Source organism: Piliocolobus tephrosceles, chromosome 6, assembly GCF_002776525.5.
Source record: "Piliocolobus tephrosceles isolate RC106 chromosome 6, ASM277652v3, whole genome shotgun sequence".
Taxonomy (NCBI): domain Eukaryota; kingdom Metazoa; phylum Chordata; class Mammalia; order Primates; family Cercopithecidae; genus Piliocolobus; species Piliocolobus tephrosceles.
Genome location: NC_045439.1, coordinates 135,580,846 through 135,605,970, shown reverse-complemented (window position 1 = coordinate 135,605,970; position 25,125 = coordinate 135,580,846). Strand labels below are relative to the sequence as shown.

The following is a 25,125-nucleotide window of genomic DNA, read 5'->3' as shown; positions in this document are numbered from 1 at the left end:
TGGCAAAGAATCTTCACATTTTCTCAAAGTAAGTGAATCTCTCCCCACAAAAATTCTTCTACTAGCTACAAAAAGACAAAAGGAGGCATAGTGTGATTGGTGTGTTTTTATAAGGCTCAGGATTAGGCTGGGCGCGGTGGCTCACGCCTATAATCCCAACGCTTTGTGAGGCTGAGGCGGGCGGATCATGAGGTCAGGAGATTGAGACCATCCTGACTAACATGGTGAAACCCCGTCTCTACTAAAAATACAAAAAATTAGCTGGGTGAGGTGGCAGGCACCTGTAGTCCCAGCTACTCGGGAGGCTGAGGCAGGAGAATGGTGTGAACCTGGGAGGCGGAGCTTGCAGTGAGCAGAGATCGTGCCACTGCACTCCAGCCTAGGCTGCAGAGCAGGACTCCATCTCAAAAAAAAAAAAAAAAAAAAAAAAAAAAAGACTCAGGATTATATAAAGTATTTTTACATTTATCATTTTAATCAACTATCTGGTTTTTTTAAAGACCAAAACACCCCATATTCAAACATGTGTTTTGCTTAAGGTCACATTCTCACACTCAACCCTGGGCATGCATATATGGATATCTTTCTGGAAGTGGTCTTGCTGGGTCGAAGAGCACGTACATTTCAAATTTTGATGGACTCAGCCAAAATGGCTTTCCCAAAGGCTACACCAATTTTCACTCCTACATTCAGCATACCAGGGTCCTAATTCTAGCATACTTTGGCAACACTGTCTTTAATTTTTGCTGATTTGATGGATTAAAAATATCCAACCATTTACAGTAATATTTCTCCATTTAATAGGGTGGTTGATCATCTTTTTGTACATTTATTTTCCATTCTTATTTATTTTCATTTTTTGAATATTTGCTTATATTCTGTGGTCATTTTTCTTTCGACGTGTTAAATCGATATATCCTGATGCACCATTTAATTTGTCTCTTTTACTACGTATTTTTAGGTTATTAGTGGTTGCTCTGTGCTTATCATTAACATTTTAATTTATAACAATATAGTTCAGAGTAATACCAACTTAATCTCATTTGTGTGTAAAAACTTTGCTCTGAGATATTTCCATTCCCTCTTCCTTCTTTATGCTGTTATTATTACAAATTACATACACTATGTGCTCAATATAGCACATTTATAATCATCTTGTTTTCCAGCTTTATTGTTGCATAATTGACAGACACAAATTATATATTTAAAGTGTACAATGTGATGTTTTACAATACATATATATTGTGAAATGATTACTACAATCAAGCTAATTAACGTATTCATCATCTAACATAGTTACCTTTTTTTTTTTTGAGAGGGAGTCTCACTCTGCCGCCCAGGCTGGAGTGCAGTGGCCGGATCTCAGCTCACTGCAAGCTCCGCCTCCCGGGTTTACGCCATTCTCCTGCCTCAGCCTCCCGAGTAGCTGGGACTACAGGCGCCAGCCACCTCGCCCGGCTAGTTTTTTGTATTTTTTAGTAGAGACGGGGTTTCACCATGTTAGCCAGGATGGTCTCGATCTCCTGACCTCATGATCCGCCCGTCTCGGCCTCCCAAAGTGCTGGGATTACAGGCTTGAGCCACCGCGCCCGGCCATAGTTACCTTTTTGTGTGTGAGCATATTTAAGATCTCTCTTACCAAATTTTTATTTATTTATTAACTTTTATTTTCAATTCAGGGGTACATGTGCAGGTTTGTGATATAGGTAAACTCATGTCATCGTGGTCTTTTGTACATATTATTTCATTACCCAGGTATTAAGCTTAGTATCCATTACTTATTTTTCCTGATCCTCTCCCTCCTCCCGCCCTCTACCCTCCAGTAGGCCCCAGTGTGACTGTTCCCCTACCATATGTCCATTTGTTCTCATCATTTAGCTCCCACTTATAAGTTGGCAAATTTCTTGAGGACATTATGCTAAGTGAAATAAGCCAGACAGATAGAGAAATACTGCATGACCTCACTTATATGTGGAATCTAGAAAAGTTGAAGTCATAAAAGCACAGACTGGTTATCAGGGAACAGGGTGTGGGGGGAAATGGGGAGATGCTGGCCAAAGGGCACAAACTTCCAGTTATGACATGAATACATTCTGGAGATCAAATGCACAGCACAGTAACTATAGTTAATAATAATGTTCCGTATAATCACTATTGAAATAAACTTTTTGTATACATTTATCATTTATAAACTTTTTGTTACGGACTGAATGTTTGTGTCTCCCCACCCCCATTCGTATGTCGAAGCTCTAATCCCCTATATTTGGAGGTAGAGCCTGTGAGGAAGTGATAAAGGTTCAATGAGGTCATAAGTGTAGAGATGTAATTTAATGGTGCTGGTGCCCTTTTGAGCCCTCCAGCGCTCTCTCTTGCAGCCACATGAGGACAAAATAAGGAGGTGGCCATCTGCAAACTAGGAAGAGAGTCCTTTCCAGAAACCACATCAGCTGGTACCTTGATCTTGAACTTACCAGTACCCAGAACTGGGATAGATTTCTGTTGTTTACACCATCCAGTCTGTGGTATTTTGTTGTGGCAGCTTGAACAGACTAATACACTTTTTATACACTTTTATAAACTTTCTGCATACTTTTATAATTTATAAAAATGTTTATAATGACCACTTTATCTAGTTTTTGTTTTGTTTTGTTTTTTGTTTGTTTGTTTGTTTTTGTTTGTTTTTTTGGGACGGAGTCTCGCTCTGTTGCCAGGCTGGAGTTCAGTGGTGAGATCTCGGCTCACTGCAACTGCCACCTCCTGGCTTCAAGAGATTCTCCTGCCTCAGCCTCCCAAGTAGCTGGGACTACAGGCGCTTGCCACCACACCCAGCTAATTTTTTTTTTGTATGATTAATAGAGATGGGGTTTCACCATGTTGGCCAGGAAGATCTCAATCTCTTGACCTTGTGATCCGCCCACTTTGGCCTTCCAAAGTGCTGGGATTACTTTGGAATCCACAACTAGAGCCACCACGCCCAGCCTCTAGTTGTGTTTTAAATCAGATAGGAGCCAAAATGACTCACAAACAAAAACTAAATGTACGTTGTCTTTTGTATTTACTTATTGACTTATGTCATTATCTTTATAAGTGTTCTTTATTTCTTCACGTGTATCTGCATTACTGTCTAGTGCTCGTTCATTTCTGCCTCTGGGGCCCTCTTTATTTCTCTTAGGGCAGACCTGCTAGTGACATGTGTATTGGAAGCACACTTCAATCCTTAGACCTTCTGCTTGTGCAGAGCCTCAGGGTCGTCCATATGTGAGAGCTTAGAGCCTTCTCAGATCGTTACTAAACACATGCATATCCCCAGGCATGCACACGGCCCTATGCATGCATGTGGTCTCTCAGATTCTCAGGAATGTGACAGACATTTCCAAAGCCCCATTGATACCTGACTCCTGGCTTTTCCTTCTTTTTTTCTTTTTCTTTTGGTTTCTGGTTATTGTTTGTCCTAACTGATATCACTGCCTCAGGCAGCTGCAACGTTACACAATTGCTGCTGATTATTTTGGATAAAAGCTTAGGGAAATGCTGTTTGTACTGAGCAAGCTCTGAGGCAGGTCAAATAAAGACAAATGCTGGTGGTGGGATTTTCTAGGAAAATGCCAGATATGACAAATTATGACATTTCTCTGGGAAGGGGATTCTGGAGAACATTCAACCTCATTTTATCTCTTGGAGTGGCTGTCAGGCTGCTGGTTTTCAGGGCTGTTTTCAGGACTGTCTGCAGGACTGTCAATTTTCAAAGCTACTATGGGGTTAGAGAGAAGGAGTTAGGAAGTTAAAATGCCACAAAGCTTGCTGTTCTTACTGAGACTCAGCCATTTTCTTGAATAAATGCCTCATGGATTTCTGCAATTACTGATTAACTTCCACAGCTCTGAAAATGCTGATTTTGACCATTTCTACCAGCATTTTTATTTCTTTAATGGAGGAGAAGACTTTCAGAGGTCCTTACTCCACTATTTCCACGATGTCATGCCTTGTTAATTAAATATATATATATATGTGTGTGTGTGTATGTATGTATTTTTTGAGGTGCAGTCTCCCTCTTTTGCCCAGGCTGGAGTGTAGTGGCACAATTTTGGCTCATCACAACCTCCAACTCCCGGGTTCAAATGATTCTCCTGCCTCAGCCTCCCAAGTAGCTGAGATTACAGATGCCCACTACCACACCTGGCTAATTTTTGTATTTTTAGTAGAGACAGGGTTTCACCATGTTGGCCAGGCTGGTCTCCAACTCCCAACCTCAAGTAATCAACCCATCTCGGTCTCCCAAAGTGCTGGGATTACAGGCATGAGCCACCATGCCTGGCCTTGTTAATTAAATATTGAGTGTGTGTGTATGTGTGTGTGTGTATGTGAATGAGTGATACACACACCCAGGCACTCACAATACACATGCACACACACACACACACATAAATTTTTCTCTAAGAAATTCCTTAGCTATATTTCTACAAATTTTCATGTTGTCTTTATTACTATTTATTTATAAATAATTGTTAATTTTCTTATTTTTTCTTCTTTGACTTTAGCACACTATTACTTTCCTCCTCGGCTTTTATCCCCTTCTGTGCTATAATTATCAGGGAGTTTATTTCTTCTTCTTTTCCTCCTCCTCCTCCTTCTCCTCTCCATCTTCCTTCTTTCTCCTTTTAGCATTATGTTACAGTATTTATTTAGACTAAATTATGTTGTATTCATTGATTTGTTAACCATTATTTCTCAAGTCCCACATCCTTCTGGTTTGGAATTAATTAATTAATTTACAGAATTATTGACTCATTCTCCAGTGAGAGTCTGGATTCAAACATTTTGAGTCCTTAATGATTAAAAATGTCTTCATTTTACAGTTGTTGTTTTTGCTGCATATAGGAGTCTAGGTTCAAAATAATTTTCTCTGTGACTTTGGTGCTCTTTTCTAAAATCCAGTGTTATTCTCTGGGTTCTCTTCAGAATAAATAAATCTTTTGCCTTTTAAAATCCAGTATTGCTGAAGAAGAGTTTTGTTTCTATCTATCTCTTTTTATTTATTTATTTATTTATTTTTGAGATGGAGTCTTGCTCTGTCGCCCAGGCTGGAGTGCAGTGGCCTGATCTCAGCCTACGGCAAGCTCCGCCTCCCGGGTTTATGCCATTCTCCTGCCTCAGCCTCCCGAGTAGCTGGGACTACAGGCGCCCGCCACCTCGCCCGGCTAGTTTTTGTTTTTGTATTTTTTAGTAGAGATGGGGTTTCACCATGTTAGCCAGGATGGTCTCGATCTCCTGACCTCGTGATCCGCCCATCTCGGCCTCCCAAAGTGCTGGGATTACAGGCTTGAGCCACCACACCTGGCCTCTATTTCTTATTTCTTAAAGATGAGGCACTTTTCTTTCTGGAAAAGAAAGTTCTTAGAATATCTTAGGTGTACTAAAATTTCATCAAGCATGTGGCTCCATTAATTAGTAGCTGTCTATACTTGGGCAAGTGATTTTAGTCTCTCTAAACAGTTTTCTCATCTGTACTGGGGGAGAAATTATGAGTTGGGAACTCACAGGGTTGCTACAAAGATGAAAATACATACTGCATGTAAACCATTTAGTCCAGTGTCTTGCTCTGAAACAGTTCAGCTTTACTATTATTATATTATCTACTCAGTAGGTTATTTTAATCTGAATGCCCTTTCTTCCATTGACCATTCCCCTCCTCCCCCATTAGTTCTTTTATTTTTCTCCCTTTTCCCCATTTTCTCTGTTTTCTCCTCCCAATGGATGGAAGTTAGATTTTTGGATAGGTTCTTTAAATATGTTTTCTTTCTTATTTAGAGTCTGTCTCTTTTCCCTACATACTAAGAGATTTTGTTTTTATTCTCTTCCTTCACATTATTGATTTTCCTCAAATATCTAGGGACCCCATTAGAAAGCTAGATATTTCTGTATGCCAGGACTTTCTTATGATATCTACCCTATGGCTGATATGTATTCCTGTTGTTCACAGCTTTTATGAAGTTATACTTAAAACAATAACAACAGCAAAACAAGAAACTCTTGTTTGTCACTTTAAGTGATATGGATAAGATTATAAACAGTAACATATCTTAAACCATCATCTGGATCCTCTAACTTGCTCTTTTTTTCTCCTATCAAGATAGTCTCAAGGTAGCTTTGTTTTTGTATAGATGCTGAAATCCATGATCTTTATAGACATTTTGGAAGATTGAAAGAAACATAAGTAAGGAAATAAACAATGCCACTAATCCCACCACCATTCTAGAGATATCATTAATATGTTCTTGTTTCTCTTTTTAGTTATTTTATGCATATGAAAAAATAGAATCCTATTGTACGTTGACTCTTGTAACATGTGTTTATATTAATATGTGTACATATTTGCATGTTATTAATATTCTCAATATTTTTTAGTAAATGTATAAGATTGCATGTATATACCAAAATTTATTGACTCAATTCCCTCATTGGTGAACATTTTTTCTTCAGTGCAGCAATGAGCATCATAACGGGTACATCTTTACTCATGTCTATGGTTGTGTCTTTGGAATACATGAGGGAAGGGTTTTGCAGAGACCATTCCCTCCATAATTCCAAACAGGTGTCCAGTGAATTTACACCAGCAAAGAGGGCTGTGATTTAATGTGAAAATTCCTTTGCTTTGGGTGATGGATATGAATAAGGAACACAACCTCATTGAATGTAATGCTTCCCAAAGCTAGCCAATCATCAATTATCTAGGGGTAATTATTTAAATCACAGATTCTTGGACCCACCCTTGGAAATGCTGATTCATTAGGTCTAGTGCTGGGCCCAGGAATTTATATTTTTAACAAGCTCCTAGGTGATTCTAATGATTAATCAAGGTTAGGAAACAGGGTCTAGCAATTGCAGAGCCTGGGCATGGGGGCTGAGGGACAGATGCCAGGTCCCATGTGTTTCCCAGTAAGAAAGGTGGTGATGGTGAGAACAGAAAAGGGACATTCTGAAAGTAGGACTGACCATGTTGGAGACTGTTTTGAAGCGAAAAGCAAAGGTATGAGCTCCAATGAGTACTTAAGGTTTGGAGCACAAGAGAGAGACTTGGTTGATTGTGGTGGCATCAGCTGTTTGGAAGGAGAAGATGGCTTTGCCCAGGAATTGAGACCTGGGTTTAGTGGGCTCTGTAGTGTGTACTGTGTGAGACTGGGAAGTTCCCTTTCCTTCTCTGGGTCCTCAGCATTCATGTAATCTGAAGGCGTTGGACTATATCAGGGACTTTTCAAGCTGTGGGAGTCCAAAGCCACAATGGTGGAGGGGTGGCTGAGAAGGTGAAAATCCTTCTATGCTCACTGTTACCCTCCTCTAGGGACCCCAAATTTATTTGCTTTAAATTAGAGCCCGTGTAAGATTGTGTCTGCAATTTTTTTTTTCTGCTGCCAGAAAGTTTGAAAATCTCCAGACTAGATGGCCTTTCTGTTCTAAAAAGCCATATTATTTTGTGAACCAAGACTGCGAGGAGGGAGAACAGGGGACTGAATGGATCAGAGGGCCATCCGGAATGGACATTTCAGGCCTCATTTGAATTTGACCCGTTGGGTTGTGGCAGTAGCTCTCAATTCCCATCTCAGAATCAGTGTATTGCCTGAGTCAACTCAGAGTGACCTCCGGGGAGAATTCTAGTTGACTTCTCATCAGATGCTTATATTTGACTTACTGGGGGAAGTCCCTCACTTCACAGGACCCTGAAGTCCAGAGAGATGACGCTGGTTCATCTGTTAACACTTTGGTCATGTCTTGCTGTTTAAGTATTTCAACAATAGAGTATGTTTGACCTTCTTTCAGCCTCCTTTCAAGCTGGGAATTTAAGGTGTTCTGCGGAATGTTGTGCAAACAAGCCTTTGGCTTTGATCTCTGAGAATTCTTAGGAGTAAGAAGGGAGAAGATGAGCTGGGGGCCTGGAGGGATTAACTGTGAAAACCTGGCCAGGCTTTGTTGGACAGGGAAGCTGGAGTGGAGTGTGGGGTGTCTGGGGAACAGATGTGAGCCTGACTTGATCTTCTGCAGCTGCAGACAGAGGTTTGCCAGAGGTGACTGTGAGTTCCCGTGGCGGCCAAAGGTCCTCTTGGTGTAGTCCACCAGTGGTCTCTTCTCTGACCGGAGCTGGAGTTAGTGTAGGATTTTTGCAATTTGATTCCAGCAACCATGTAACAGGTTGGATGGAGAAAGAATTTCTTCTGACAAGCCAGGGATTTGATGAGTCTTATCTCTGAGTTATTATATTCATTTCTAAACATTCCAGAGAGGTGATGGAGGAACAAAGCCTGCCTTTCTCAGTAATCTTTTATTACTTTGTGATCCTGATGAAAATGATGAGCAGGGCAGGGTAGGGCAGAGTCAGAAAAACTGTCTCCTCTAGAGCAGTGTGTCCCTGAGTTTGTTATGGGGAATACTAGTCCCGAGAGATGCTTCAAATGGTTTCATGATCAAGTAGGTTTAGAAATTCTGCACGTGGTGTTTTCCTCTTGATATTCCCAATGCACATTCAAACACTAAAGGCTCTGAAATATCCTATAGTCAAGAATTCTCTGACTTTATTGAACTGAAAATTTCTCAAACTTAATTGGCCAGGGAATTCCAGTCATTTTTGGTGGAGGAGGCACCCACTGATATCAAATAGATGAAACTTCAAGAAGGGCTGGCCTCCAGGTTGGGAAATCGAGGCGTCCATGATGTGCTCACAGAGTGGTGTTCCTGAAGCTACTCCTTTCCTCTCTGGTGGCATCAACAACTTGGGAATTTTTCCTTAGCAACATACTCTCCAAATTATTCTAGATAGAGTAGCTCTGCTTGTGATTTCATTTGAAGAATAAGACCAATAGCTGAAAAGAGCTTGAGTCAAATTCCCACCCAGAGGGAAAAACATTCAGAACTTAGAATGAAACTTTTACTAATTTATTTTTTATTTATTTTTTGAGATAAGGTGTCGCTCTGTCTCCCAGGCTGGAGTGTAGTCGCTTGATCACGGCTCACTGCAGCCTTGACCTCCCGGGCTCAAGAGATCCTCCCACTTCAGTCTCCTGAATAGATAGGACTATAGGCTTGCACCACCATGCCTGGATAATTTTTATGTTTTTGGTAGTCAGGTTGCCCAGGCTGGTCTCGAACTCCTGGATCAAGCAGTCCACCTGCCTCAGTCTCCCCAGGTTCTGGGATTGCAGGCCAAATGAGGCTATTTTTAATGCCAGCTTCATATTTCCTCTCTATTATTCAGAAGGAACCAGAGGTGGCCAGGATGTAGCATCCTTTTGGCCAAAGTAAATATTTCAGGAACAGATAGCTGACCCATAAACAAATCAGGCTCAAATAGAGCTTATCTCAGGACTTGAGGCCGAACAATGTACAAACAGGTATTGTCTTTTCCACTGGACTTGGAGTGGTGGGGATGTGAGCCGTTGATACCCTTTCCCCATGAGAGAGAGCCTGATAAAGGAATGAGCCAAGACATGGAGAAATATTGGGTCTCGATGAGTCATTTGAGTGCCTGGATCCAGCCAAGCCTGTTGTCTAGGCTGTTTGGTTATGCCAATTTGAGTTTTCTGTCCAAGTGTTTTTACCAATATACTTTTCATGAGATACTTTTTCTTGGAGCTAAATGTCTGATATAACAAGAATTCACTTAAACAACCCTTCCCACCTGGCTCCACCCCTAAAACCAGAGCAAGCACTATTAAATAAATTATGACAGTCACCATTGTCATATCATTTAAAATAGTAATTTGCTCTCTTTTGTCCTAGAAGATACTTGGAAGTTTGTCTAGTACAAAGCTCCATCTGATCCTTCAGGTACCTCTACAGAATGTCCACCAGGAGGTTTTCTGGCTTCTGCTTAAATTATCCTCAGGACCAGACAGCTCAGGAATGCTTGAGGAAACATGTACCATTTCTAGGCAGCTTTAATCAGGCTGATTGGCATCTGTCTGCCTGTCATTTTGCCTTTTGGTCCTGAGCTAACTGCAGACCAAATCTAATCCCTCCTTCACAGGACTGACTTTCAGATTGTTGAAAATAGCTAAGCCTCCTCTATCACACACCAGAAAAATGTAAAAATGTCCCCAGCTTTTCCAGTGGGGCCATTGTTGGTTTTCTTCACTGCCCTACCATGAGCATACTATAATGGGTTGTGAATTTATTTCAACTGGGATTGCTTTCATCTGTGATTCCTAAAGTACTATATGTACATCATAGACTATGCAGAAAGGTAAGAAGAAGAAAATGAAAATTCACCTGTGAGTAAGTGGCCAAGACATGAGCCCCTTTGACCTTCTGATGGCTCTTCCTCCATTAGTTTAACGCATGTGGTGCACACGTGGTTGTGCTGGTGTTGTGCTCCCTTCTTCCTTCTCTCTGCCCAAGAGGTTGGCTTACAGTGGGCCACACTTTCACAGGGGCTTCTGTGTCCCTGGGTTTCTGCTGGGTTTAGACAATGAGGTGCTCAGGGCACAGATCTGACAGAGGAGAGAGGTCAAGTTGTTTATGTCCCTGATTCCTCCCTGTGGAGTTGCCTGGGGCTGACTTGTCCCACTCAGGGCAGCCTACTTAACACTTCCCTCTGTCGTGTCTGTAGTGGCTTCTGTCCTGGGTCTTTTGCTACTTATTAGCTTTGAGCTACTGTCCTGGCCTTTGTAGTTCCCTGCTCCTACCCCTTTGTCAATGACCCATCCTTCCTTGTCCTAGTTGAGTGCGGTTTCCAGTAGGAACTTAAAACTAATATGATTGTATTTTGCAAATGAGAAACAGACTCTGCACACTGACATATAACCTGCTGGGTCATTTCTTGGGATATCGAAAACCTCTTTTCATGTTGTTAAATATTCCTCTACAACATGTTATGAATGGCTGAGTAGGTTTTAGATATATTTTAAAACAAATGTACCAGAGTTTATTTCAACCTTGAGGAATAGGAAGTTAGTTTTTCCTCCCAATTTACTTTCTTCCTGTGACTTTGAAAGTACTTTGGTGAATATCCTTGTCAGTAAATCTTTGCATGTGTTCATGTTTATTTCCATAGGATAAATCCACGAAGTAAAATCTCTAGATCAGTAGAAATGAACATCTGAGAAAGTTTTGCTGTATGTTGCCAGGTTACCCTCCAAAATGTTTAAAATAATTGACACTGCTTCCAACTACCTGTTGGAAGATTTGTTTTCTGACACTTTCTCCAACATTTAATACTATAATAAAATAATACTGTGTTTGCATTGTAATAGGTGATCTCCATTCCTTTGAAGGTGAAGTCCCTAGGAGTGAACCCAGACTCCAGGATAGAAAGGAACAGACTCCATTACTTTCTTTTTCCTGAGCATAATACCTTAATTGATATAGCCTAAGAGATAGTCACTATGATAGGCTGAACAATGTCCCCTCCAAAATGGCCATGTTCTAATCCCTGGAACCTGTGAATATGATACTTTTCACATAGTAAAAGGGACTTTGCTGATATGATTAAGTTAAAAATCTTACAGGGAAATAATCCTGGATTAGCTAGATGGGCCCAGTGTAACCACAGGGGTCTTTATAAGAAAGAAAAAAGTGCTGTGATGATGGAAGCACAGAGAGAGACAGAGAGAGACAGAGAGAGACTGGAAGATGCTATGCTGCTGGCTTTGAAGATGGAGGAAGGCGTGTATGGTAAACGCACCTGACAGTGATGACTTGAGCATACACTAACAATGACCCTGTGATATGGTTTGGTTTGGGTCCCCATCCAAATCTCATCTCGGATTATAATCCCCACATGTCGAGGGAGGGACCTGGTGGGAGATGATTGGATTATGGGGGCGGTTTCCCCCATGCTATTCTCATGATAGTGAGTTCTCATGTGATCTGATGGTTTAAAAGTGTGGCACTTCCCCTTTGTGGTCTCTCTCTCTGTCTCTCTCTCTCCTGCTATCATGATAGATGTGCCTTGCTTCCCCTTTGCTTTCCAACATGATTGTAAGTTTCCTGAGGCCTCTCCAGCCATGCGGAACTGTGAGTCAATTAAACCTCTTTCCTTTGTAAATTACCCGGTCTCAGGTAGTATCTTTATAGCAGTGTGAAAATGGACTAATATACTCCATATGGCAGATGCATCTGAATGTGTGTTCAGAGTCCCAGGCTAAGAAATTCGGGAGTAGCCAACCTGGAGATCCATTCCTTATCTATGAGGGACACCTGAGACTCTGGCCTGGCCCATGGAATGCAGGCTGTATAGGGGATCGAGGTCCTTTATTTTGGGTAAAATGAAGGTTGCCTGGTGAAGATTGTTAGGGGGAGGGTGCTAAGTGAAAATGCTATATAAACTGCATGCCTTTTATAAGTGGTTGCAGTTCTTCTGCCCAGCCTGCTGCCACTGGACTCTCTTCCCTGTTTGTAAGCTCTCAGTAAAACCCCATGTCTTATTTACTGGCTCCTGGTCTCTTCTTTGGCCTTTTGAACATGGTATCCTCCCCACTGGAGTCAAATGGGGTTTGGCACAACAAGGTGTCACAAGCCAAGGAATGCAGGTGGCCCCTAGAAGCTGGAAAAAGCAAGGGAACAGATTGTCCCCGAAAGCCTCCAGGAGGAACACAGCCCTGTTGATGCCTTGACTTTAGACTTCTGACCTCCAGACCGATGAGAATAAATAAGGGGTTGTTTTTGTCTATGAAACCTGTGGCAATTTGTTAAGCAGCAATCGGAAATTAATACAGTCACTTTCTTGTTTCCCGTTGGCTTATGTTATTTTCTGCTAAATCCAAGGTGTGTGGTTTGTATATTTGTTTGTTATGGCACGTTCTGCTGCTAAACTATATCAACCCTGTCTTCAGTTTTGCCTTTGGTTCTCAGGATCTCGGCTGGAGCTTTGTCTCTGTGCTTGAAGTTAGGGGCATCAGAGCAATCCTGTAAGTGTGAGGTTGCAACAAACAGCTGCAGTGAGCCAGGGGGTGTGTCTTTAGGGAAATGGCTCCCAACCTTGTCTGCTACTGGAAGGGGCTTTTTTTTTTTTTTCTTCACACGCCCTCTCAATTTTTTGCCTAAAATGTCTCTTTCAAATCCTAGCTTCTGAATTCCTTTCCCACACTTTCATCTCTCCTTTCCATAATTTACTACTTTTTCCACTTGATCATCAGAACATGTTAACATAATACAATCCTTGATACTTGAGGGATCTTCTTTTACCAAGTGCTTTCACATAAATGATCTCATTAAATCTTCCTACCACTGTGCTTGGTGAGCAGTGTTTGGTGTCGAATTAATGGTCATGCCCCTTTTCCACAAAGAAACATATTTTTACTCCCGGGGTTTCCTTATATAAAACTCTAAGGCCCTGGACGTCAACAAGGATACACACACACACTCTCACTCACAAATAAGGTACATAGCTTCTCATCTGCATGCACACATTGTGTGGAACTCCTCCGGGTTCAGTATGTTAGGAGAGGTATCTTAGCTTATGCTACAAAGACAGACATCATCTTTTTGTAAATTCTAGAGACCCAAGAGGTCCCTAGTTTCTTGATGATCTGCAAAACAAGCTTACCTGCCATGAACAGGACATGCACGAATCATGCACCCCTAGCCATAGCTCAGGTTGGGCTTTGGGTGAGCCTGGCCCAAGGCTGGAAGAAGCAGGAGAGGGCCTGGCAGAGCAGAGGGGACCTTTTTTTCCCTGCTCATCGCCCTGCAGACTGCTCACATTTTCCAAACCTCTCCACTGCTCCTAGGGGGGCTTCACATTTGAACATTGTCAGCCCAGAGCTGACACCCAAGCTGACCACAGCCCTAAAGCACGCTGAGTGCCTCTTGGACCTGAATTTCCATAGTCCCTACCGAAAGCCACACCCCAAGGCTGCAGTTTACCTCCAACTCAGTTTGCCTTTGAAATCTATTCACAGGCTATCTCTGAAAAAGTCCTTTGGGTTTGGAAAATGGGACCTTGAAAACAAGTCCGTTTTCATTGTAGATTCAGGAGGCACATGTGCAGGTTTGTTACCAGGGTATATCGGGTGGTGCTGAGGTTTGGGCTTCTGTGGATCCCATCACAGAAAATAGGACTTTTCATTAATAAAGACTCCCGAGGGCTTAATCCAGAGCTGAGTTCCCCGTACATGCTCAGTAAAGATCTGCTCATGGGAGGGTTACAACACCCATCACCTTCAATTTTCTGTTTTGAAATGGCTTTATTAGAGATGTTCAGATTGCTCTTCTCTGCGCTTATATTTATTTGAGTCCAAGAATCAAATGATGATGCTATCTGGTCCCAGCAACCTAGAAAGGCAGCTCTCCCAAGCATTTCTCAAAGGCTACACTTTAAACGAGTCTTAGGCAAACAGAGAGGAGGCCCACCCTACATTACATACACTTCCCAAGGGCTCAGGCCCTGCATAGACTCTTGGCTAAGATGCTGCTTTCAGAGTTGGAGAGGGGACCTGTTTGCTGAGTTTTCTGACACTCTTAACTGTTGAACTGGGCAGAGTTGTGGTTTGTTCAGAGAAGAGGCTTGTATTTAGGGAAAAAGTCATGGACAATGAATTTCTAACTAATAGAACATATTTCAGAAAGGCTGTATGATGAAGCGGAAAGAGTTGAAAATTTGGGTTTGGAAGACCTGGGTCCAAATCCTGTTGTCACAACATACCAGTGGTGTGGTCCCAGGCAGGTTACTGTGAGCCTGTTTCCTCACCTGTACAATGGGTACAGTAATAACAGTGATCATAACTTACAGGGTTGTTGGGAACCTTGAATGAAAGAATGAATCTGGCCAGATGGCTCACACCTGTAATCCCAGCACTTCGGGAGGCTGAGGTGGGCAGATCACCTGAGGTCAGGAGATTGAGACCAGCCTGTTCAACATGGTGAAACCCCATCTCTAATAAAAATGCAAAAATTAGCTGGGCATCATGGCAGTCGCCTGTAATCCCAGCTGTTAGGGAGGCTGAGGCAGGAGAATTGCTTGAACCTGGGAGGCAGAGGTTGCAGTGAGCCGAGATTGTGCCGTTGCACTCCAGCCTGGGGGACAAGAGCAAGACTTCGTATCAAAACAAATAAAACAAAACCGGGCATGGTGGTATGTGCTTGTAATCCTAGCTACTCGGGAGGCTGAGGCAGGAGAATCACTTGAACCCGGGAGGTGGAGGTTGCAGTGAGCCAAGACTGCAACCACTGCACTCCAGCCTGGGTGACAGAGGATGACTCCATCCCCCCAACAACAACAACAAAAATTAATGTGAGGCATCTGAGGCTGGGCACAGTGGCTGTAATTGCATCCAAGAGTTCAAAACCAGCCTTGGCAACATAGTGAGACCCTGTCTCTACGAAAATAAAAAATAAAAAATAAAAAATAAAAAAATTAGCCAGGCGTGGTGGCACATGCCTATCGTCCCAGCTACTCAGGAGGCTGAGGTGGGAGGACTGCTTGAGCCCAGTAGGTTGAGGCTGCAGGGAATTGTGACTATACCACTGCACTCCAGCCTGGGTGATGGAGTGAGACCCTGTACCAAAAAATAAAAAAAAAAAATAAAGGAATGAATTTGAAAGCACACGGTATCTGAGTATGTGGCTTCTACTAAGGTTTTTTTTTTTTTGCAGGTGGGCATAACATCTTCTTTGACCATTTCTGATACGAAACATCTAGTTCAATGTTAGCACAACTCAGGTGAGTACTCACTGACTCAAGAAAATTCCTGATGAATGCAAAATCGGAATTAGGAGCTGGCTATTTGCTTTTCAAAACATTTTTCTTCAGTGCTGTTTTTGATACCCAAATCTCTTGGAGAGTACTGACCAATAGAAATATAATGTCACACAGTATGTAGTAAAAAATTTCCTAGTAGCTACATTTAGAAAGTAATCGGAATACACAAAATGAATTTTGATAATATAATTTCATTTAACTCACCATATCAAAAATATTACCCTTTCAACATAGAATCAATATGAAAATTATTAAGGAGATATTTACATTTCTTTTTGGTAGAAAGTCTTTGAAATTCGGTCTGTGATTTACACTTACAGCACATCTCAATTCAGACATGGAAGTTTTACCAGAACTACTTGATCTGTATTTAGAGTTCACAAAATTTACAGTTGAAAAGTAGATTTATATACCCAAGTTGTTCCAAATATATTTAAAGGTTTTTTTTTTTTTTTTTTCTTTCTTTTTTGAGATGGGAGTCTTGCTCTGTTGCCCAGGCTGGAGTGCAGTGGCATGATCTCCACTCACTGCAACCTCTGCTTGCCAGGTTCAAGCGATTCTCCTGCCTCAGCCTCCTGAGTAACTGGGATTAGGGGTGTGCCACCATGCCTGGCTAGTTTTCATATTTTTAGTAGAGATGGGGTTTCACCATGTTGGCCAGGCTGATCTCGAACTCCTGATCCACCTGCCTTGGCCTCCCAAAGTGCTGGGATTCCAAGCGTGAGCCACTGTGCCCAACTGGTTTTCTAATGATTAAATTGAGTATCAGTTTTTAAATTTAAATTTATTACAATAAAATAAAAATTCTGTTTTTCAAGGGCACTGGCCACATTTCAAGGACTCAACTGCCAAAGTAGCAACTTTATTGGACAGTGCAGCCTTGGGGTGATTAAAATTTGCTCTTGACATTCCTGTCCAGATATCCTATCTAGGGTCTTGTCTTTGACAGATACTGAAGTACAGTTGTAAAGGTTAGAACTGCAGCTCTCAGACCTGGGAATCTATTTAAAATACTGATGTCCAAGTCCTCTTTAAGAGAAACTGAATTTTTCAGGTAGGCCCTGAGCATGAGTATGTTTTTCAAAACTTCCCAGATGATTCAAATGTGTACCACCAGTTAAATGCTCTGGAAGATGAATCTGGGGCTAACTCATTGCAACAGGTCACTCCCTGTTGACTGAGTAGTCTATGGAGACCTGAACAGAAACAAGTTGGGCTTCTGTTACATTTTTTTCTTTTTAAAAACAACTCCTCTCTCAGAGCTTTTACAAACTTTTAAAAGTTTTATTAGTATTCTTACTAAGTGTGAGAATTATATGAATGCATTTTTAGCTGCTTTATTACTTTATAAATTAAAAAATATTTAGCCTTTGGGTCAGCATTAAGTTGATGTGTTCTTGGGGCTCTTCCCAAGAACATGCTGTTGCCAATTTATTATAAATGTTGAGGGCACCTTTCAGTACTGTGTTAATGCTTTTACTTACACTTTTTTTTTTTTTTTTTTTTTTTTTTTTTGAGACGGAGTCTGGCTCTGTGGCCCAGGCTGGAGTGCAGTGGCCGGATCTCAGCTCACTGCAAGCTCCGCCTCCCGGGTTTACGCCATTCTCCTGCCTCAGCCTCCCAGAGTAGCTGGGACTACAGGCGCCCGCCACCTCGCCCGGCTAGTTTCTTGTATTTTTTTAGTAGAGACGGGGTTTCACCGTGTTAGCCAGGATGGTCTCGATCTCCTGACCTCGTGATCCGCCCGTCTCGGCCTCCCAAAGTGCTGGGATTACAGGCTTGAGCCACCGCGCCCGGCCTACTTACACTTTTTCGTAAATTGTATGATCGTAGCGAGATCACGCATGCCAGAATTATAGCACAGCTACTTCTTGCCAACATATATTGACATAACGGCTATCATTCGATTGTGACTCACTGCAGTTGATCAGCCTAATTGGTTTCAGCAACATGTCTCATCTAACTGCAGTTACATCATTGTGGTTGAGTTCGTTTGGGTGAATTTCCTGAGCTATTGTTTTCATGTCTGAATTTGCCAATTGGTCGTTTATATACCTGTCCTAGTTTTTATAGTGTGGGCATTTACATTACTTTATTCATCCACTATTCTTCCTTCCAGCAACCTAACAATAGTTTTTCATTTTACTTATTTAATCAACAAAACTTGGAGGTGCACCACCTACCTTGCTCCAAGGCACTGAGGTAAGTCTGACTGGCAATTAGATTTCATTTAGCTTGCCAGCTCCAGCTGCTGATTTCACCGTGTTGAAAAGCATTCTGACTGAATTCACACCCAGGCTCAGTGGGAAAGAAAGCTGTGATTGGAGGAGAGAGTGTGGTCCCTTTGGGAAAATATTTTCTGCCCTGTGCTTGGCGCTGAGTTTATAAAGACAATAAGCACTTATTCCAGCCGAGATAAAAAATTAGGAAACGATTCTATGATATTGGTTTATAGAAAGTTCTATAGAAACACAGAAGAGAAAGCAATTTCTCTTTTGTGGGGGGTGTGGGGGCAATGGGGGTGGGGGATCAGGAGAATATACAGTTGTCACAAAGGTAATATTTCAAGTGGGTCAAGAAGGAATTGTGGGAATTTGGCAGAAAATGAAGAAGAGCATTTTTTATGTGTGTTTTCATACTTTGATATGTTACTATCAGAATAAATGAAACTGATTAATGCTATTGGTCAAGTTTAGGTACATTAATATTTGCACCTCATATATACCACAAAATCTGGTATCTATTTGTGAGAAATTCAAGGCACTTTGCAATTTCTGGCCTGCTTTAATTTTTTTTTTGTTTGTTTGTTTCATTTTATTATACTGCCCTTCTTTTGCTAAAGTAATGAGATTTTTATATATATATATATAAACTGAGAGGCTGAGATCACTGCCTGGCACATAGTAGGTAATACATATCTGTTGAATCAATGAATGAACATATTCAGATTACCTGTATGTTTAGCATAACTGGAGATCCTATCAAATGTCCTTGTCTATCTATCTATCTGTCTGTCTATCTATCTATCTATCTATCTATCTATCTATCTATCTATCTATCTATCACATACACACCACTTTCTACCATCAAAGCAACTGATTGCTGATGTGCTGATAGAATAGCACCAGCAGGCAGGACGATCCTGTTACAACATATTCAGATCATGCTGTTCAGCTCAAGTGGTTTTCCATGTCTGCGAACGGTGGTTTTCCCAGTGGTTTTCCATGTCTGCGAACGGAAACCCTCTTACCCCTTGCTGGCCTCTTCTCTGGGTGCTAAGCCCCTGCCCCCTAGGGCTGAGATCACTGGGCTCACTGACCTTCCCATGACTCAGCCAGGCTGGTCCTTGCCTCTGGGGGTTTGACACTTACTCATGTTCCCCCTGCTTGGAACTCTCTAGCTCAGGATGTGCTCATGACTGGCCCCTCACCTCCTGAAGGAGGTTCTTTGCTTCTCATGGAGGCCTTTCTCACCCGCAAGTTTATTTTTATTTTTAATGTTTTTTGAGACAGAGTCCCACTCTGTCACCCAGGCTGGAGTGCGGTGGTGCAATCTTGGCTCACTGCAACCTCCGCCTCCTGGGTTCAAGCAATCCTCCCATCTCAGCCTTCTGAGTAGCTGGGATTACAGCCACACGCCACTACGCCTGCTAATTTTTGTATTTTTAGTGGAGACAGGGTTGCATCATGTTGGCCAGGCTAGTCTCAAGCTCCTGACCATCCAGTGATCCATCCATCTTGGCCTCCCAAAGTGCTGGGATTATAGGTGTGAGCCACCACGCCCGTTGCAGTCGCTCGCCCTCCACCATCATTCCCTACTTCCTCCTTGAGTTTTCACCAGTGCAGGGCCGGGGCGGGGGGGGGGTCACTGATGTCCTACAGATGTTACTTATTTTGTTGATTGTCTATTTCTGCTCCCTCCTCTGAAGAATGTCAGCACCACAAGGGCCAACGCCTTTGTCTGTGGTGTTCTCTGTTGTATCTCTACTGCTGAGAACATAGTAGGTGATGTGTATTTGAATCAAAGAATGAACATATTCATATTGTGTGTGTGTTTAGCATAAATAACTGGGATCCTAGTATATGCAACTTATGCATTCATATCATATGTATTTTCCACATCGTAAACATTCTTTAACATGGTTTTTACTTACCATATCATTTTATCTTGTGAATATGTAATAATATGTGCTGTGGTCTAAATGTTTGTGTTCCTCCCCAAAATTCATATGTTGAAATCCTAAACCCCAAGGTAATGGCACTATGACATGGAGACTTTGAGACTGATTAGGTCATGAGGATAAAGCCCTTGTGAATGACATTAGTGCCCTTATAAAAGAGACTCAAGGGAGCACATTTGCCCCTTCTACCATGTGAAGACACAGGGAGAAGGCACAGTCTATGAACCAGGAATGTGGACCTCACCATATACTGAATCTGCTGGTGTCTTGATCTTGGACTTCCCAGCCTCCAGAGCCATGAGAAATAAATTTCTGTTGTTTATAAGACTGGTCAGTATGCTAGACTTTGGTATTTTATTATAGCAGCCCAAACAGACTAAGACATTAGGCTACACAACTCACATGTTCCTAGGTGGTTTCAGTCCTCTGCTGTTCAAAGTCTGTCATGAACCTCTTGTCCATAAGCTCTCTCCCTTTATATGGAAGAGAAGTTCTCTTATTTTATGTGGAAGTGGTGTTGCCGAGTGAAAGGGCATGAACAATTGAGATCTGAATCCACACATCAAACTGTAGAGCCTCATTTTTAGGTGGAATTGCTTCTTTTTGTGATGTTACCTGGTAAGGGGCATGTCCTCAGCTTTTGGGAGGCACAGACTGCATGGGAACTGCTGAAAGGTCTATGGGGACCTGTTGGGTGTACTAGGCCAGTGACTGCATGTATGGGCCCCAAGGTCTTAAGGTGAGTGACAGCAAGTGGAAGGAGGGTGCAGAATGTGCTACTGGGCTGGAATGACTTAGTGGAGTGGGGTGAACACTCTGCTCATTCAGAACTGGCTTTGGGATTGTGACAGCTTCTAAACATCTTGGAGTACTAACAGGAGCCCTGGGCATGAACTGGAATATGCAGATTCAAATCCCACCTTTTCACTGACCAGCTCTGTGACCCTGAGCAAGTGACTTAACCTCTGTGAGCCCTGTGTCCTCTCTGTAAAAAGGAGGTATGAATGCCTGTGAGAACAGGGTATGGGGAGGGTTCCTATATAACACTTCGCCCTGCCCATCTGAATAAAAGGCTGCACTCACCCTTCTTAAGGAAGACCACTTCCCGATGTTGCAGTTTGAAGGTGAATTTTGAGCCTAAATTCTCTATATAGTCCAATTCTATTAGTTCCAGGTTCAGAGATCTCAGAAGAGACACCAGCGATTCTGGGTGTAGACCTCTCCCTCCTTCCCTCCCTTTATCTCCTGAGAGGGGACATTTCTATACCTCTTTTGGGTGTCCTGAAAGGTCCGTGAAGAGCAGGATGTGGCAATGGTGAGGGCAGTGGGCCCAGCCAATGTCTGTGTGGGCAACTGAGGTCTGCAGGTGAGCACAGCCAACTGACCTCCCATGAGTGCCAGCATGGTTACGAAGCCTGGCGACTTGTTGATTGAACTGGAGAAGTGCTATTCTTAGTGGTAGGCTGTCATCCAGCCCTTATGAAAAGGGAGAGAAAACACTCAGCCAGGATCTAAAAATACTTAGAAACTGACAACCAGCTCTGGGAAGAGCTTGGACCTGGAGGCTGGCCTGGGAAGAACCAAGTGGGGGAAGACCACTTGGTGGCAAGATCACAGAGCCCATGGCACAAACAAATAGTTTTCTGTGTTTATGGCTCTTCATTATCTATTGTAATTAAAAATAAAAATTTGTAAATATTTTATACTAAGAGTAATAACGGTAAAAGCTGCTTTTAGAATACCTCCAAAATGGCAGATGCTGTTCTAAGCTATTGCGTACATTCTGTGCTTGGACTCCGCAGTGTCTCTGTGGTTGGGTCAGGTTACTGTTGCCATTTACAGATGAGGAAACTGAGTCTTGGAGATGGGGAATTTGGGCCACTCTAGTCAGCCTGATCACAGAGGCTAATTATCTGGAATGGTCTGGAATTGGCCTTTGGTTTCCACCCCTCCTCTTTGGCAGCTCAGGGTTGCTTGGTGTTATTTTCCCAGTTGTTAATGAGCTGCTTTCTTTCAACTTCTCCAGGGAGAAAATCTTGGTTGCTGGACCTCTCAGGAAAAACTCTCATTGGTGATTTGACTTTGGGTTTCTTTGTGGAATTTATGCCTCATGTGCAGTTAAGCACATGGTCAGGTTTAAGGAGGCCTGTTTCAATTTGCGTAGAGATGGAGCTCTCTTTCCACCAGCCAGGAAGAAAGAGGCATATGGCGGCCTCATTGCTTGTGGATTGGCTCAGCACCAGAAGGCACTATTCCTTGTGGATGATTAGCACAGATGCCTGAACATGGATGCTTTTTATTTTAAAACCATGTTGAACATGTTTATTGGCTTTAGCTTTATTTGACCCAATTTGTTGTTCCCTCCTGCATGCTGGGCACCTAGCGTGGTGCAAGGCTCAAAGACTTTAGGACTACTCTGCATGGGTTCAATTCTAGCTCACGAGAGTCCCCAGTGACACAGTTACTATGTAGGCATATTCATTTCTGTTCTTTTATATTTTTATTGTAGAGGTTCCTGGAAGAGACAGAAGGTGATGGATAGGCCGGTTTCAGGCTGCCATCTTGAACTGGAAGCCTGTACCTCCCAATGCAGTTTGGATTTCTTTGGTTCTGATATATTTATTTTATTTTACTCTGATATTTTATTTACTCAATTTTTTTTTTTCTTTGAGATGGAGTCTCCCTCTGTCTCCCAGGCTGGAGTGCAGTGGCTTGATCTTGGCTCACTGCAAACTCTGCCTCCTGGGTTCATGCCATTCTCCTGTCTCAGCCTCCCGAGTAGCTGGGAATACAGGCACCTACCACCAAGCCCAGCTAATTTTTTGTATTTATTTATTTATTATTTTAGTGGAGACGGGGTTTCACCATGTTAGCCAGGATGGTCTCAATCTCCTGACTTCGTGATCTGCCCGCCTTGGCCTCCCAAAGTGCTGGCCTCCCAAAGTGCTGAGCCACCGTGCCCAGCCTATTTATTTGATTTTTTAAAGAGATAGGGTCTCACTGTGTTGCCCAGGCTGGAGTGAGTGGTGCAATCATGGCTCACTGTTACCTCAAGCTCCTGGGCTCAAGCCAGTCTCCCACCTCAGCCTCTTGACTAGACTAGCTGTAACTATGTGTGTGCCACCATGTGTGGCTATTTTTTTTTTTTGTAGAGATGGCGGTCCTGCTATGTTGCCCAGGGTGATCTCAAACTCTTGACCTCAAGCAATGGTTCTGATAATGTTTTACTGACAGGTTCTGTTTTATAGTTATCTTGTTGCCACTTTGAATTCTATGTGGAAGGGCCTGGGGACAAATTAATAAATAAATACCCTAAACAAACACCAAAATGGTGACAGTGGTTTCTTAGTCTGCAAAGACTGCTTGCTACAGCAATACCCCTTTCCTAGTAGAAAGGGAAGGGAAAGACGGAGGAAGAGAGGAAGAAATCTTTTGCCAATGCTGATGACAGCAGTTAAGTCAAAGTCTCAGAGCAAGCCCCTTCTCAGTGTCTCAGTGTGAAAAAGTGCTGAAAAGATGGGACATAAAGTGAGATGGGACAATTGAGGAGGCACAGGGCATCCCGTGGGGTCCACTCCCACCCTACCAACTTTCTGCTTTGTTCTGCATGGCCAGAGCTGTTGTTGATAGTGGTTTCAGTTGTTCGCCATGTAATCTTGTGGAGCACATTTTGTTTAGGGGATACTGACTTAACAAGCCCAAAGTAATCAATGGTGGTTCTCTGCAAATCAGCCTGGGAAAATTCTTCATAAACCCCTTCTCTCACTGGGGACCCCGGGGCAGAGACTGAAAAACTGGGGCCAAGTTAAAGACAACCCCTATCAGGGAGGGGAATATTATCCTTGGGTCCAGCTGCAAAGGGCACCACCGGGCTGCCGTCTTTGGAATGTACATTTCTCCCTGAGTTCTGCCATCTGTAAATGCCTCCTTGCACGTGTACTCGCCTGCTTTTATCCCTTGCTTCTCGAAACTGTCAGAAACTAACTGCCTCCTGGGTGAAGGCCCAGCAGAAGAGGACAGAGACCAGGCTAGCTTGTTCTTCTAGAAAGAGGAGAGAAGCACAGCACAAAAGTCCAAAGGCCTTTTCCTATGAAGTGTTGGCTAAATGAGGGGAAATAATGCAGACACCTCTAGCCACCCACAGCTATGTCAGTGGGCACAAGAAATGACTGTTTCTAGGTGACATCTAAGTTTTCTTTCCCAAGAAGTAGGAAAAAGTCTCCGAAATAAAAGTAATGTAGTCTTGAAGAGTTTATGTAGCTCTAGCTCATTAGAGTCCCTGATGATGCAGTTACTATGTAGGCATATTCATTTCTGTCCTTTTATTTATTTATTTATTTATTTTTTGAGACGGAGTCTCGCTCTGTCGCCCGGGCTGGAGTGCAGTGGCCGGATCTCAGCTCACTGCAAGCTCCACCTCCCGGGTTTACGCCATTCTCCTGCCTCAGCCTCCTGAGTAGCTGGGACTACAGGCGCCCGCCACCTCGCCCGGCTAACTTTTTGTATTTTTTAGTAGAGACGGGGTTTCACCGTGTTAGCCAGGTTGGTCTCGAACTCCTGACCTCGTGATCCGCCCGTCTCAGCCTCCCAAAGTGCTGGGATTACAGGCTTGAGCCACTGTGCCCGGCCTTGTCCTTTTATATTTTTATTGTAGAGGTTTGTTGTATAGGTTTCACGTAGCAACCTATAGGTTCAAAATACAAAAAGCACCGATTAGGCCGGGCACGGTGGCTCACATCTGTAATCCCAGCACTTTGGGAGGCCGAGGTGGGCAGATTACCTGAGGTCAGGAGCTCGAGACCAGCCCGGCCAACATGGTGAAGCCCCGTCTCTACTAAAACTGTAAAAATTAGCCAGGCATGGTGGCAAATGCCTGTAATCCCAGCTACTCAGGAGGCTGAGGCAGGAGAATCCCTTGAACCTGGGAGGTGGAGGTTACAGTGAGCTGAGACTGCACCATTGCACTCCAGGCTGGGCGACAAGAGTGAAACTCTGTCTCAAAACAAAACACCACCACCAACAAAAAATACAAAGCACCAATTAATTTAGGGCATTTAGGCAGTTTGCAGATTAAAGTGTTAGGATAGTTGGAAATATCCACAAAGCAGTAGTCTGTCACTCAGCATGTCTGTTCTCTTGGCATCTTCAATCAAGTTTATCTACCTAGAAAATGTGTTTTTTGTGGAGAGACATGAGATAAGGCCAGTGGGGCAGGAATATGGTCAGCTGTTGATGACTGAGACTTTTTCACGTTGCT

The 25,125-nt window shown here is 42.8% G+C and overlaps 1 protein-coding gene across 1 annotated transcript in view; it reads left to right on the top strand.

The window, feature by feature from the left end:
- LOC116418831 (putative uncharacterized protein UNQ9370/PRO34162) overlaps window positions 1-14,010 on the top strand; it is a 28,353-nt gene extending 14,343 nt beyond the window's left edge. Inside the window, 3 exon segments of the mRNA XM_031935730.1 lie at window positions 13,423-13,608; window positions 13,610-13,685; window positions 13,688-14,010. Of these exon segments, the coding sequence (XP_031791590.1) occupies window positions 13,423-13,608; window positions 13,610-13,685; window positions 13,688-14,010 (585 nt within the window).
- Window positions 14,011-25,125: the final 11,115 nt, after the last annotated feature.